This window comes from Schistocerca piceifrons, chromosome 4 (assembly GCF_021461385.2).
Source record: "Schistocerca piceifrons isolate TAMUIC-IGC-003096 chromosome 4, iqSchPice1.1, whole genome shotgun sequence".
Lineage (NCBI taxonomy): Eukaryota > Metazoa > Arthropoda > Insecta > Orthoptera > Acrididae > Schistocerca > Schistocerca piceifrons.
The window spans coordinates 375506375-375522189 of NC_060141.1; the positions used below are offsets into that span (position 1 = coordinate 375506375).

The 15815-nt window shown below is 41.0% G+C and overlaps 1 protein-coding gene across 1 annotated transcript in view; it reads right to left on the minus strand.

Moving 5' to 3' along the window:
• Positions 1-15815, minus strand: part of LOC124795424 (arf-GAP with Rho-GAP domain, ANK repeat and PH domain-containing protein 2) — a 144621-nt gene that overhangs the window by 85009 nt on the left and 43797 nt on the right. The window contains exon 4 of the mRNA XM_047259452.1: positions 3159-3407. Coding sequence (XP_047115408.1) covers positions 3159-3407 — 249 coding nt within the window. The remainder of the gene's footprint in view (positions 1-3158; positions 3408-15815) is intronic.

The window sequence follows — 15815 nt, forward strand, 5'->3', positions numbered from 1 at the left end:
TTAACCATGTCTACAGAAAATAGTTTCAATGGGATTCTCATCAATCTTCTTCACACATTTATGTTTTCAGTACACAATGTAGTCTGGCAAGAGCCTTTCATGTCTTCCTCTTTAGGCACCTGAACCCAGTTTTGGAAGCTACTTTTGGTCCACTGTCAGTTCTGTTTGATCCCAATCCTCCAGTAGGTCTATGAAATGTCACCGTCCTAATCTAGTTGAGTTCTCAAAATATTTGCCTTTCATTTTTAATCACTTCAGTGCCAGTAAGTAGTAAGTTTCACTGCCATGTTTCATTGACATTAAAAGTTCCAGAGCTATGAAGTGTCCAGAAGTCAGAAATTAGATTACTTTTAATGGAGCAGTCACAGGAAATTGAATCTTGTTGCACATTTCTAGTTGTTATGGTATGTTGCACGGTTTATACAGCACCCTGCTGTCAACTGATGTTTTTGGTTGTTTCAGTTACATGCAGTGCCACCTGCACATTTCTTTGGCCGTCCTTACAGTTTGCCCAAAACTAAATTTATCATACTTGCATAGTTCTTGGAAACACCTTCGTTTTGCTAGTAAAAAAAAGAAGTGAAAAAGCAATAGTAGCAGAACCCTATACTTGATGATTTCTGTTTTACGGGCAATAGTCTATGGTATGTTTCTGTGTTTAATGTTTTGTTTCCTAATGCTGGAGACATCCTCCGAGCATTAGGAGATAAAATGTCAGGCACAGGAACATGCCTTTGGCACAAAATAATGCTCATGAAACACAAAACTTCAAGGATGTAAATACTGTCATGAAAGCCTGCACTGTAAGACCCATATCCAGCATAAAAATTATGTACACAGTTAATCTCATGAAGAATGCCAACATAATCTGAATTTAGACCTGAAAGCAGAAGAAAATGTTTTGAAAACAATAGTGTATCCTTCCATACTTAAATGCACATTAATAAAACAGGAACCAATGATGATATATTCTGAGAAATAAGCATGACTACTTCATTGTATGCCCAGAAATTCATAATTTGGTTGGTACACTAAAAGATCTCTCTGCATAAAAGAAGGATCCCTCATTTGCCTTACACAAGGATATATGACAGAATTTATCTGCTGTCAATTAGCATGCAGTACAACATAATATAATGTGTGTAAAGCAATATTTGTGTATCATTTTCTCGCATTGTAAATTCAGACTTTTACTGCTGGCATAATCCACTTTTGTTACCATACAAATATTAATTATTACAGCTAAAACATAAAAAGAAAACTTGGTACACACAGAAAAAGAAAGGCTGTTTCAGCTTATATACTCATCACTGTAAACATATGGGATAAGCACAATATGTCGTTCTTTCCCTGGTCAACTAATTCAACCTTTTCATATTCCAACAAATATCAATATTAAGTTTCATAAAATCGAACTTTTAGCCTCATTTGCAACTGTATTACTATTTGGAGTAGAACTAAACATAAGCACCTCAGTTTTCTATGTAGTTTTCCCCACTGATTTGGAGATGTTTCATATTAAAATCATAAAAAGAGAACTGATGTTCACGTAAAAATTTGTGAATAATTTTTTTGATTTGTGAATCATGACTGAAATGTTGTCTAGTGGTAGCTTACAAGATCTGACCACAGAGGGATGACAGACTTTAGTATTTGTATTTTAGAACAGTCCATCTTAAACAACGCAGTTCCTCTTAGCCTAGGCGTATCTTACAGAATATAATTTTTATCCAATAGCAAAATGGTTGCAATGGTAAACAAAAGCCCATTTTGATAACAATTTGAACAAATATGCATTACGGACTAGCTGTAACAGCCATCAAATAAGCAGTGGAAACATGGATTCATTACCACCAAAACAAGGTGAAGACACAGCTATCATTAGACAAGGTGATGCAAAGTGAGTGTTATGTGTAGTGCCTACAGATTATACTCAAAGGATAATTCATCACAGACAGATGCACTAATGAAATTTCTTGACAATGTTACAGGTGGCTGTTAAGATGTAACGTCAAGAGAAGCTGTCCAAAGCAGTGTTTTTCCTCCACGGCAATGTCCTGGGTCATTCTGCTCAGGGCACAGCCACACATGCTGCTTCTTTAGGCAATTAAATTTTCCCTCACCCCTATATTCTCCTGAGATGGCACCCAGGGACTACTTCCTCTTTGCTAGATGACGAGACCATTGTGTGGCAGGCATTTCCAAAGTGGCAATGAGGGGATTTTCACAATGGGATGTTGTGTAGACTTCTATAACCAATGCCTGCACATGTCATTCATTATTAGGTTCCACATTCTGGAGCAGATTTCAGGCCCACTGTTTTCTTCCCCACAAAGAAATTTCTTGACAGTCAAATAAAGAAATTTCTTGACAGTCAAATTTTACGTCTGAAATATTTTAAATCTTTCGTATGACAAGTATACACTTGTGGTTACAGAAGAATCACAGCTACAGCACAATTTCAGATATTTCTTGAACTAAACAAAAGAAGACAAGATGTTCCTTATACGGAGACAAACGAGAGTTTTCAAATACAGTGTGCCAACCCTCAAATAATCATTAGTGGGGTTGGATTTTTAAGTGCAAGAGTTACTCATTAGTCTTAAATTTTGAATATTTTCTTAAACATAACACTTCTACACTACCTATTTCCTTACAGAAAATGTTTCTACAAGAAAGTTTACACAATTATCATAAGTCAAATGTAAATTACTTTTCCAATAATAAGACTTCAAAAAAATCACAGCCAGAGAAAGAATTTTGATATTTAATGTTTATGTAGTAAAAGAAAGAAGACAAAGGAAAAAAATAGTATTTATATTACGAAGGATAACAGAGTAAGGAGTCATTTCCACTTCCTATGTTTCAACTTGTTGCAATATGTTCTGAGAAGAGAAGCATTAATGGGCAGTTCATGATGGAATGTAATAGGTGAAACACAGAAACAAACTGGAAGATTCAGAACTTCATTAACCATGATATGAAAGAAAGACCACAGTCACTTATAAATTATAAACAGTCAAAAAATAAATGTATACAGGGTTGCCAATATACAACATTAAGCTAATAAGATGAAAACATATAACTTTAACATCTTACTTTTGTTGGTGTTAACATCCAGTTTAAAAATTGAAGACCAAATAGCATTAACTACTTACCATGAGCATATACGAAATTAATGCATTTGTCAACAATAACAGGAACATCATCTCGAGTCACTTGCTGCTCATGGAGATGCAAGCCATTATTAACTGCTGCTCTGTGAATTGCTTTCTGCCATGCTTCTGCTTCATTTTGTATATTTAATCTTAGGTACAAGGCTAGCCCTGTGTGGAAATCAGCAACCACGAGAGGACCATTTTCTAATACTTGTGGGACAATTGAATCTTTTTCTACTGGTTGCAAAACTGAAACATAGTCAAAATGTAAAATTAATTAATATTTAAAATAATAGAATTTGCTTAACATTACATTAGTAAAACTCTCCTCAATACAAATTACCTGAATAATTGGAGAGGAAGAAAACAGTGAAAGGCCTTTTTTGGAAACAGTCTTATTCACAATTATTTAACATTTGCAATATTGCTGATAGTTGTATTCTAGGCATTAGGCCATGGTCCAAAGCATAATTCTCTACAGAAAGCCTGTAGTCTATATTTAACATGTGTTACCAGTTTCGGTTTATTTAAAGCACTTCAGATGGGGTTCTCTAGAGCTGCGCTATTGTCAAATAAACTGTTATTCTTAATTAAACATTGTCACAGTTGCAGAATCAATAATCTTTCATCAAATATGCTTGAAGATGCTTTAAATAATCCAAACTCGGTCACAAACGTTTCATGTTTGTGATTTGGACCATTCTCAAAAAACAATTGCTGCTCTTTCAAAGACACTATCTCTGGAAGATAATAAACGACACTGAAATGTCTACAGCAAACAGTCCATTCTACAACTATAAAGGCAAAGGGTGAAAATTAGAGCTTTGTGCACATGTGCTTTGATAACAAGCAATAATTTCCACACTACTGGCTCACAGTTCCTCTTATACAATGCTTTGTTTATTAATTGGAATTCTACTTTAGTTGGTTCCTCCTCCTTCAAAGCTTCTATGGTTTTCAGCAGCGATGGATCTTCCCTTTGTTCAGCAGCAACATCCAGAAATGACTGAGATTTCATTGATGCTGCTGTGTACCAATATTGGATTGAAAGGCAGATGACACCCTTGTACTTGCGTCCACTTTTGTATGTCACTGTGATATCATAATTCTGAATTCTCAGTGCCCATTTTGCCAGATGGCCCAACTGCTCCTACAGACTAGTCAGCCAACATAGAGACTTGTGGTCTGTCACAATGGTGGATGGTTTGCCAATTAAATAAGGGCAGAACTTGTTGAACTTCAAAACAACTGTAAAGCACTCTTTCTCAGTTGTAGAGTAGTTCATCTTGGGCTTTGAAAGTACTCTGGAAGCAGAAGCCATCAGCTTTTCAGCACCTTCCTGAATTTGCACAAGAACTGCACCTATCCACAACTGCTAGCAGCAGTGTGAATTATGTCTCAGTATTCACCTTATACAATGCTAGGACTGGAGATCACCTCATTAAGGAAGAGGAAAGATCTTCCTTGCACTTCATTCCAGGAAAAATGTGTGTCTCCATGCAATAGTTCATCTACATCTACATGATTACTCTGCAATTCACACTTAAGTGCCTGGCAGAGGGTTCATCCAACCATTTTCATACTACTTCTCTACCATTCCACTCTTCCCGAATGGTGCATGGGAAAAAGGAACACCTAAATCTTTCTCTTATTTTATTACGATGATCATTTCTCCCTACGTAGGTGGGTGTCAACAAAATATTTTTGCATTCGCAAGAGAAAGTTGGTGATTGAAATTTCATAAACAGATCTCGCCGCAAAGAAAACCGCCTTTGTTTCAGTGACGGCCACCCCAACTTGCGTATCATATCAGTGACACTCTTACCCTTATTGCGCAATAACACAAAACGAGCTGCCCTTCTTTGCACTTTCTCAATGTCCTCCGTCAATCCTGCCTGGTAAGGATCCCACACTGCGCAGCAATATTCTAGCAGAGGACGGACAAGTGGTAATGTAGGCTGTCTCTTTGGTGGGTTTGTTGCATCTTCTAAGTGTTCTGTGAACAAAACGCTGTCTTGGTTTCGCCTTCCCCACAATATTATCTATGTGGTCTTGTAATTGTAATTCCTAGCTATTTAGTCAAATTGACAGCCCTTAGATTTGTGCGATTTATGATATACCCAAAATTTATCAGATTTCTTTTAGTACCCATGTGGATGACCTTGCAATTTTATTTGTTTAGTGCCAATTGCCACTTTTCGCACCATACAGAAATTCTCTCTAGATCATTTTGTAATTGGAATTGATTGTCTGATGATTTTACTAGATGGTAACTTACAGTGTCATCTGCAAATAATCTAAGGGGGCTGCTCAGATTATCACCTAGATCATTTATGTAAATCAGGAACAGCAGAGGGCTTATGACACTACCTTGCGGAACGCCAGATATCACTTCTTTTCTACTCGATGATTTACAGTCTATCACTACAAACTGTGACCTCTCTCAGAGGAAATCACGAATCCAGTCACACAACTGAGATGATACTCCACATGCATGCAATTTGATTAATAGTCGCTTGTGAGGAACGGTGTCAAAAGCCTTGTGGAAATCTAGGAATATGGAATCGATCCTGAGATCCCTTGTTGACAACACTCTTTACTTCATGGGAATAAAGAGTTAGCTGTGTTGCAGAAGAACAGTATTTACTGAATCCGTGTTGGTTATGTATCAATAAGTCATTTTCTTCAAGGTGATTCATAATGTTCAAGTACAGTATATGATCCAAAATCCTACTGCAAATTGAGGTCAGTGATATGGGTCTGTAATTCAATGGGTCACTCCTATTTCCATTCTTGAATATTGTTGTGACTTGTGCTACTTCCCAGTCTTTAGGAACAGATCTTTCACCAATCATGTAATTGCTAAGAAAGGCACTATTGAGTCTGCATACTCTGAAAGGAACCTCATTGGTATACCATTTGGACCGGAAGACTTGCCTTTCTTAAGTAATTTGAGTTGTTTTGCAACACCTAAGATATCTAATTTTATGTCACTCATGCTAACAGCTGTTCTGGTTTCGAATTCTGAAATATTTACTTCATCTTCTTTCGTGAAGGAATTACAGAAAACTGTATTTAGTAACTCCGCTTTAGTGGCACCATCATCGGTAACATTTCCATCGCAATCACGCAGTGACGGTATTGACTGTTTTTTGTCACTGGTGTACTTTACATATGACCAGAATCTTTCTGGGGTTTCTACCATATTTTGAGACAATGTTTCATTGTGGAAACTATTAAAAGCATCTCGCTTTGACGTCCGCACTAAATTTTGAGCTTCCGTGAAACTTAGCCAGTCTTGGGGATTTTGCGTTCTTGTGAATTTGGCGTGCATTTTCGTTGCTTCTGCAACAGTGTTCTGACTTGTTTTGTGTACCATGGTGGATCAGTCCCGTCTCTTATTAACTTATGCGGTATGAATCTATCTATTGCTGTCAATACTGTATGTTTGAATTTGAGCCATATCTGGTCTATATGTACATAATTATCTTGGAAGGAATGGAGACTCTCTCTTAGGGAGGCATCAAGCGAATTTTTATCTGCTGTTTTAAATAGATCTATTTTGCCTTTATTTTTAATGGGTGTGGTTGATATGGTTTTGAGCCTGGCTACAATGACCTCGTGTTCACTAATCCCTGTATCCATCATGACGCCGTCTATTAGATCAGGATTATTTATGGCTAAGAGGTCAAGTGTGTTTTCGCAACCATTTGCAATTCATGTGGGCTCATGAACTAACTGTTCAAAGTAATTCTCAGAGAAAGCATTTAGTACAATTTCGGAAGATGTTTTCTGTCTACCATCGGCTTTAAACATGTATTTTCGTCAACAAATCGAGGGTAGATTGAAGTCTCCACCAATTATAACTGTATGAGTGGGATACCTATTTGTAATGAGATTCAAGTTTTCTTTGAACCATTCAGCTATTATATCATCTGAGTCGGGGGTCGGTAGAAGGAGCCTATTATTATTTTGGTATGGCTGTTAGGTATAACCTCTACCCACAGTAATTCGCGTGAACTATCTATTTCAATTTCACTACAAGATAAACTACTACCAACAGACACAAACACACCACTACCTACTTTATTTAATCTATCCTTTCTAAACATAGTTTGCGCATCTGTAAAAATTTCGACAGAATTTATCTCTGGCTTTAGCCAGCTTTCTGTTCCTATAACCATTTCAGCTTCAGTGCTTTCTATCAGTGCTTGAAGCTCTGGTACTTTTCCAACACAGCTATTACAATTTACAACTACAATACCAACTGCTGCTTGGTCGATTCTCATCGTTTCTTCGCCTTGTACCCTTTGAGACTGGAGCCCTTTTTTATCTTTCCAGAGACTGTCTAACCTAAAAAACCACCTACTCCATGCCACACAGCCCCTGCTACCCGTGCAGCCGCCTCCTGTGTGTAGTGGACACCTGACCTATTTAGAGGAACCCGAAACCCCACCACCCCATCGCGCAAGTCGAGGAATCTGCAGCCTACATAGTCGCAGAACCGTTCTTGCATGGGCCAGTGCCTTGATACAGAAGTCTTTTATATATCACCTGTAGTATGAGCAAATTCTGAGAAAGCTTCTCTCATCATTAATGGGCCACAGAGTTAGAAAATCTGTGAATCTCTTATTTTATCTGTATTGGGATTAATTCCATCACCATTCACTAGAATGCCCCATGATTTTTATTTCTACAACTACCTCTCGCATATTACTGTGGCTACTGAGTATGGACTGGCAGTTGATGGAGTTGGCAGCTGATGGAGTTGGCAGTTGATGGTTGGAGAGCTGACATCACAGTTACAGTCTGCAAAAGCCAGTTATTTTGGCCACTGATGCAGCTTATATATGGATTGTGATAACCCCTTCAGCATCAACCTGGGCCTGAAGATGGCGCACTGAGGCGCCGAAACTGGTAGCTACATAATAAATAAGATCACAAGGATGGTTGCAGGCATGTCATTTTCTTGCAGTAGTCAACGGCCTTGGTCCCCAAGACCTCCAGTCAATAAGACTGGACATACAAAAACTTGTCTGATTGGTTAGTTGGATGTTTAAAGGGACCAAACTACTAGGTCATCAGTGCCTTTGTCCTCGGACAAACTGGTCTATATGACTGTAGATCAAACCATGCAAAACCCAGGGAAAGAAAACTCCAAAGTCTACCAGTGTCAGCAACGCTGAGGTAAGGGTCAAACAGAAGAAAGGGAGACAGAGGAAGAAAGTCAAGCAAGGTGCCCCATCTAAGGAGCAGCCAGAATGTCCTCCTAGCAGAATGCAATGAGTGGCCATACATCCCCCAGCCCCTGCCACTTACCAGAGGTACTCTATTCCGAGATTGCTTTGGAAAGATTAGCAACACGGACAGGGCAAGAGAAGCAGAGAGAGACAAAAGATGAACAACTCTAACAGACCACACGTGAAAGGGGGAGTGGGGGGGGGGGAGGGACGGGGGGGGGGAGGGGGGGGGGGGGTTCGAGAGAGTAGAGTAAAGCAGCAGGTAGGGTGGGGACTGGGGTGTATCACCAAGTGCAGACAACTGCAGCCCGATCTGGGCACAGGAGGCAACAGTGAGTTCTGCCAACCCCTCAGTGGGCTGATAAGCTTAAGTTGCCCACCCTTAAAGCCCACTTCATGAATAAAACATAAGACTAAGTCAGCCACTGAGGCATTGTCTCCTAACACCATGGGTAGTGAGTCATGGATATTAAGAGTCCACAGCAGGGCAGCTAAGTTGGGACAGTCCAGCAAAATGTGGCCCACCATTAAATGGGCGCCACAATGACAATGGGGTGGGTCCTCGCTATGGACGAGATGACCATGCGTCAGCCTAGTAAGGGTGATGTGGAGCCAAAAGGATGATAAGAGTCATTGTGAGAGGTCTGTATGGAGGACCTCCACAGATTCGAAGTCTCCTGTATCACCTATAGTTTGTTTGGCGAAGTCAGAGTGAGTGACTCCATATTCCAGGCACCTAAAACTTGACAGTGTAACACCGATCTACCATTCTGAGGTCTGTTTCCAGAATATTGATCTCAAGAGTTGGTTTACTAGTAGCCAGTTTAACCAGGATATCAGCGAGTCCATTCCCCAGGATCCTGACATGGCCTGAGGTCCAGACAAATGACACTGAGCATTCTCACTGTTCAAGGGGCATACAGGGGCTGCTTGATAGCAATTACCACGGGATGGCGAGGATAGCACTGGCCAAGAGGTTGCCAACTGCTCAAGGAGTTGATGCAGATGAGAAAGGATCCAGCAGTGCATGAAAAGATATGCTCAAGAGCATGAGAGACGGTTACCAACTTTGCAGTGAAAACATTACAGCCAATTAGCACGGAGAGCAGTTGAGTGTGTCCCACATGAGTATAAGCATAGCCTACACAACCAGTAACCATCAATCCATCAGTATAGACAACTTCTGAAACCTGGGATGTGCCAAGGATGGGCGAAAATTGGCAGCGGAGGGCCTCGGGATGAACCAAGTCTTTCGGACCTCGTGATAGGCCAAGACAAAGCTGTGGCTGATACATGTACCTGGGAGGTGTGCGGGAATGGGTACAGAGGAGAGGTGGAAAAGGTAACAACTGAAGTTCCAAGATGATAGACCAGACGCAGATTGTGATTGTGATCTTTGACCAGGGCCGCCACTGCAGGGGATCGATTACCGTGTTTGGATAGAGGAGACGGTAGTTCGGATGCTAAGGGTAGCGTAATTGACAAGCTGTTCTTGGCACCTGATCCACACTGGAGGGACCCCAGCCTCCACTAGTAAGCTGTTCAGAGGACTAGTTTGAAGGGCTCCTGTCGCAAGTCAAACCGTACAGTGTTGTATCAGATCCAGTATCTGCAGTGCTGAAGGTGATGCCAAATCATATGCCAGACTCCCATAATCAAGGCGGGATTGTATCAGGGTTTTGTAAAGCTGCAGGAGGGTAGTGTGATCTGCACCCCAGTTGGCGTTACTCAGGCAGCAAAGTGTATTAAGGTGCAGCCAGCACTTTCGCTTATGCTGGTGAAGATGGGGAATCCTTGTCAAGCAAGAATCGTAGACCAGTCTCCACATTGAGTAACTGGTCATCGAGGTAAAGTTCTCGTTGTGCGTGAAGAGCACAACATTGACGGAAGCACATGACGCCGAGTCCTGGCGGTGGAAAATCAAAAGCCATGGTTGAGGGCCCATGCCTTAGCCTTTTGTATGTCACCTCACAGTCAATAATCAGCGATATCCAGAGAAGGAATAGTAGAGGCAAAAGTTGTCAGCAAACAAGGAGGGTGATAACGATACTGAGTACCCCACAGCTGCTGCTAGACAACTGATGGCTACTACAAAGAGAGGGACACTCAGTACAGAGCCATACAGGATCCCACAGTTTCTTGAATATGGGAGGGTTCACTGTGGGAAACATCTACTCGAGCCCAGAACGTACAATGCAACAGGAAGTTCTGGATGAAAATCGGGAGTAAGGATGTTGTGTCTGCATATGGTGTCATAAGCTTTTTGCATGTCAAAGGTGTTGGCATCAGGCAAAAGCTGTTTGGATGGCTAACTCCAGGTAAGCCAGATTATCAGTAGTGGAATGGCCTTGGCGAAAACCACTCTGGGAAGGAGCCGGAAGACCTGAGACTCTAGAGGCCTATACAGCCATTGGTTCACCATGTGTTCAAGCAACTTACAGGCAACATTGGTGAGCCTTACTGGGTGATAACTGTCCATCTCTAGAGGATGCTTACTGGGTTTCAGTACTGGAACAATGATGCTTTCCCGCTACTGTGATGGGAACTCATACTCGCTCCAGATGCAGTTACAGATGGGACTGATATGACACTGACAGTCATCCAGTAGGTGCCTGATTATCTGGTTGTGGATGTTGTCCAGCTCTGGGGTTGTATCATGGCAGTGGGTGAGGACACTAACGAATTCCAATTCACTGAACAGAGCATTATATGGCTCCAGGTGGCAGGCAGAAAATTATAATTGTTTTCGTTCCAACCACTGTTTTAGGATACAAAAGGCAGGTTGAAATTCTCAGACATCGACGTTTGAGCATAGTGCAGAGCAAAATGTTCGGCGACAGTGTCTAGGTCAGTGTAGACAATGTCATTCAAGGTAATACCAGGTACACCTACAGGCATCTGGTATCCATAGAGATGTCCTGCCATAGCACAAACCTGTGAAGGAGAGGTCCGATGGTTGAAACGCACCATTCCCATCATCCTTGCTTCCGCCTTTTTATTAGCTGGTAAAGGCACTTAAAAGGCAATGAGATGCTCCACTGACGGGTGCTGCTTATGGTGTTGGAGTGCCCACTTATGCTCTCAAATGGCCTCTGCAATTTCTGAGGACCACCAATGTAGTGTCTTTTGTCAGGATGAGCCCGATGAACCTGGCATCGCTAAATCAGCTGCTGCAAAAATGGCTGTAGTTGTATGCTGGACAACCACATTGATATCTCCATGCGGCAGAGAGAAAAGGTCAACAGCAGAAGCGAAAGCATCGTAGTCAGCACTATTGTGAGCCCATATGGGCAGGCGTCCAGAGGAGTGATAGTGAGGGAGGGGAGGGGCAGGAAGATCAGGAATTGGTCACTATGACACAGGTCATCATGGACCCTCCAGTGGATGGATGGGAGAAGACAACAGGTGCAAATGGAAAGGTCTATGGCCGAGAAGGTTCCATGCGCCACCCTGAAGTGTGTGGGGGTACCAGTATTCAAAGAGGGGTTCCAACCAATAAAGGATTATGGGCATTGAAATCACCTAAGATTAGAAAAGGTTGGGGGAGCTTAGAAACCAATGCAAACAGTATGTTGTGAGACACTTCACCATTGGGAGGGAGGTAAATACCACAGATGGCAATATCCTGAAATACCCTTATCCAAACAGCCACAGCCTCTAAAAGGGTATGAGAAGGCACAAGATCTCTATACAGTGACTACTGCAAACTCCGCCAAACACCCTGTCACAGGCAGCATGATTCTTATAATACCCACAGTATCCACGAAGGGGTGGGGTCTGTGTAGCTGGAAATCGGGCCTCCTGAAGGGCAATGCAGAAGGCAGCTTATGTGCTTAAAAGATGTTGTAGCTATGCCAGGTTCTGGGAAAAACTGTTACAATTCCATTGCAGAATAATGTTGTCAATGTACAGAGACAATCTGCATTCGAACAAATACATTTGCCTCAGATGCCAATCTATATGGGAGGGAACATTTGACATGGAAAGAATGGCAACTGTCAAAATGTAAGTACTGTTGTTTGCTGGTAGGTTTAATGTGGACAGAAGTGTGCAGCTGGCCTTCAATGTGGACGAGATCAACATCAAGGAAAGTGTCATGGGATTCAGAATAGGAACATGTGAAATTTAATTGGGAGAAGGTATTCAAAAATTCCAGGAATTTTAGCAGGTCAGCCTCACCATGAGTCCAAATGGTAAAGATGACATCCATGTATCTAAACCAAACTATGGGCCAAAGACTTATGGATCCCAGGAAAGCCCCTTCCAAGGTACTTACCAACAACTACTTCATCTTCGAGGGGCAGACATCCAAACAGATCAGGGGTATGGCCATGGGGAACCAGGATGGCACCTTCCTGTGGCAACCTTTTCATGGATTGCTTGGAAGGGGCTTTCCTGGGATCCATAAGCCTTCAGCCCCTGGTTTGGTTGAGACACATTGAATGATGTCATCTTGCAGGATCTTCTTCGCTTCCTCATGGATTACCTCATTCAGTTCGCAACACTCTATATGAGCACTGGCTAATTGGTGGATGATCCCCAGAGTTGATATGCTTTTTTGATATGGTTTTTTACCTCCAAAAGTATCCGAGAACTGACGCAGATAGCTGTCACTCGTCGACAATGTTACTCGGTCAGGCCACATCCTATTGGCAGTTTGATCGTAGCTTCCTCCTCTGTGTTGTCAGTATTGGTAGTGGAGCATGATTCTTCACTAATGATACTAAGCTGCCCTCCCTGGGCTGGTTTGGCTTTCCCTATGCACATACACCTTTTGCAATGAATAGTGCCCACTTGTAACAATTAGTGATTCAAAGTTCTCCTTGACCATGTACATTGTTTATGATTGTCGCTGACACACAGATTTCTTTTGTGAGCCTGAGTAGCTATTTCAGTCAACAAAAGCTTCCCTGTTTGATCTCAATGATGATAATGGGATAACAAGGCCTTCAACAGCAAACAACTGTTCGGAGCAATCATCCACTGTTTACGGCTGCTTGTAATGCCTGCAAGAAGTCTGATCCGAGAATAAAATCAAGACTACATTTTGTTACACAAAAGTTCTGTGTTGTGTCATTGATAGTTATTCTCACAGTACACGTTTTTGTTGGATGGAATTATATCCCATGTGCAATCTTCAGCAAAATACTTTCGTAAAACGCAACAGTCTAATTTAGCTGACAATGATAAGTATTCAACATAACAGTAAAGTAGACCCCGAGCCAATTTGTGATTTTCAGGGTAGCTGTCGATGACATCAATGAGATCTCCTGTCATCTTGGTAACTGTCATCTGTGATGGCCTCACCTCCATAGATGGTCACCTCTCCTAGTTTTCCTGAATTCAGTGGCTAGATGAGTAGATGGTACCTCTATACGATGATAGGGAACACTTTCATCACGTTGGCTAGCAACCTCATCCAGTGTATGGTGATGAGCTTCTTCCCACATATCTACTTTAATCATCTACAGTTGATTGGCATGAGTAGGACTGCTGTAACAGTTGAAATCTTGTGGCATAATAGTCATTGAATGCTCTTCTTCTTGCTCTGTAGTAGTGCACAATGTACTCAGGGCATCAACACTGAAAACAGACAAGACATATTGTCCTCCATCCTCCAGATGTCTGTTGTTCTGCGAGGTGTTACATTTGGCAGAGGAATTGGTTGTACCTGCACTGGTCGGATGTTTGGTTGTCATTTCAATGGTGGTGTAGGTCCAAATTGGTGGAATCCATTCTTCACGACATGTTCAACTGTTGGTGAAAGATTGGTGCCAAAGAGTGATACACCTCTTCTTCAGTATTCTCTATTGCCTACAGACACACTAGGTCAAAATTCACACCATTTCTTGTGTACTAGGTGTGACAGTTCTGTCTACTATAAAATGCTACTATAAAATCTCTTCTCTTACAACTTGGTGTCAGAGAGGCAACATCATGGTGGTCTCCCACAGCTGCCAAAGTGACAACATTCAGAAGTCAACTATAGCTCTTCTTTCACACTTTTTTCTGTGTCGTTTCCTTGATACAGTGGCACCACTTGATGAATTTTTCTATTGTTGTGACATCCTTTAGTAAAACAGCTTGGTACAGGTCTTCTGTGACTTCTCTCAAGAAATGTGAGATTCTGTTGGCTTCTGTAATATTCGAATTCACTATGTTGCAAAGAGCCAGACACTCTGTATGTAAGCCTGTGTTATTTCACCACGACAGGTGCTGTTCTTCAACTGTTCTTCTGTTAAGTGGACTTGCTGTTGAATGATACCACAAATTTTCTTTAGTTTGGCCTGGAATTCATCCCAGCATTGCTGGTCTGTGCCATCCAAGTAAAAATATAGATTTGTCAAGCACATCATGTCATCTCACCTGTTGCATTTCGTGATTCCGTCAAATCCTAAACCCATTTTGTTGGGTCCTTACCAGAACCTCCGATAAATACTGATGAACGTCAGATGCCTCATGTGCAGCTGACTTATTGACACTTATCACTGGAAGCACCTTCATTATGATCACCAATATAAAGCCAGAAAAGAACTGACCTTCCAGACAGAGAGTGGAGCTATTTATACAGACATTTTATATTCTAGAATGTTCGTATTTATAAGGTACTCATACACCAGAACACACACATACAAGCATTACAAACATATTTCAAGTACCTTCCAGAACTTATAAATACTAAATAACATATAATTGCTTGTGGTTGGGTTTGAAATGGCAACCCCCAGCACATCTGCCAGACATACTAGCCACTACAAAATACTGCATGCATTACAACTCATAGCAATATTAATTGATTATCAACACAGGTTTTGTAGCTAGTGTTTAGAATTGTTTTGTTAATTTAAGTGAGTATTTGGGGTTAGTTTAGTTTAGCTAGAACTTAGCGTTAGATAGATGTGGCCAGCATTTCATGCAAGAATGGAAATCCACTTTTAAGAGGTTAAATGACCACAGAAAAATGTATAAGAAATTAAAACTGTTCTATATCATTTAGTATTTGTAAAACAGTATTAGTAATACAATATACAGATTTGTATAGCAGCTGCTTAGCATTTTCTAACATTAAGGTAATGGGCAATAGTGGCATTTTGTTGAAACCTTGTTGATACACTGACATTAAAGGTGTGGCCTACAGGCATTTACTTCTTAGAGTAATGACAAGAACACATGGAAATAGAGGAAGATAACATTATCTGTAGTGCTGTACACATCAAAGCAGTATCTGATCTGCATTAATAACAAATTTATTGTTTCATTTTATTATAACAGCCACAAAAATGTTGTACTTTGGTTTTATACTATAGGATTGGTGTGCAACAGGCCTTTTGCATTGTCTCTGTCTTTAGCCAGTCTCTTCATGGGGTGGTAACTGTTGTACACTTTGTTATTCATGAGTTATATTTTATTATTCTGC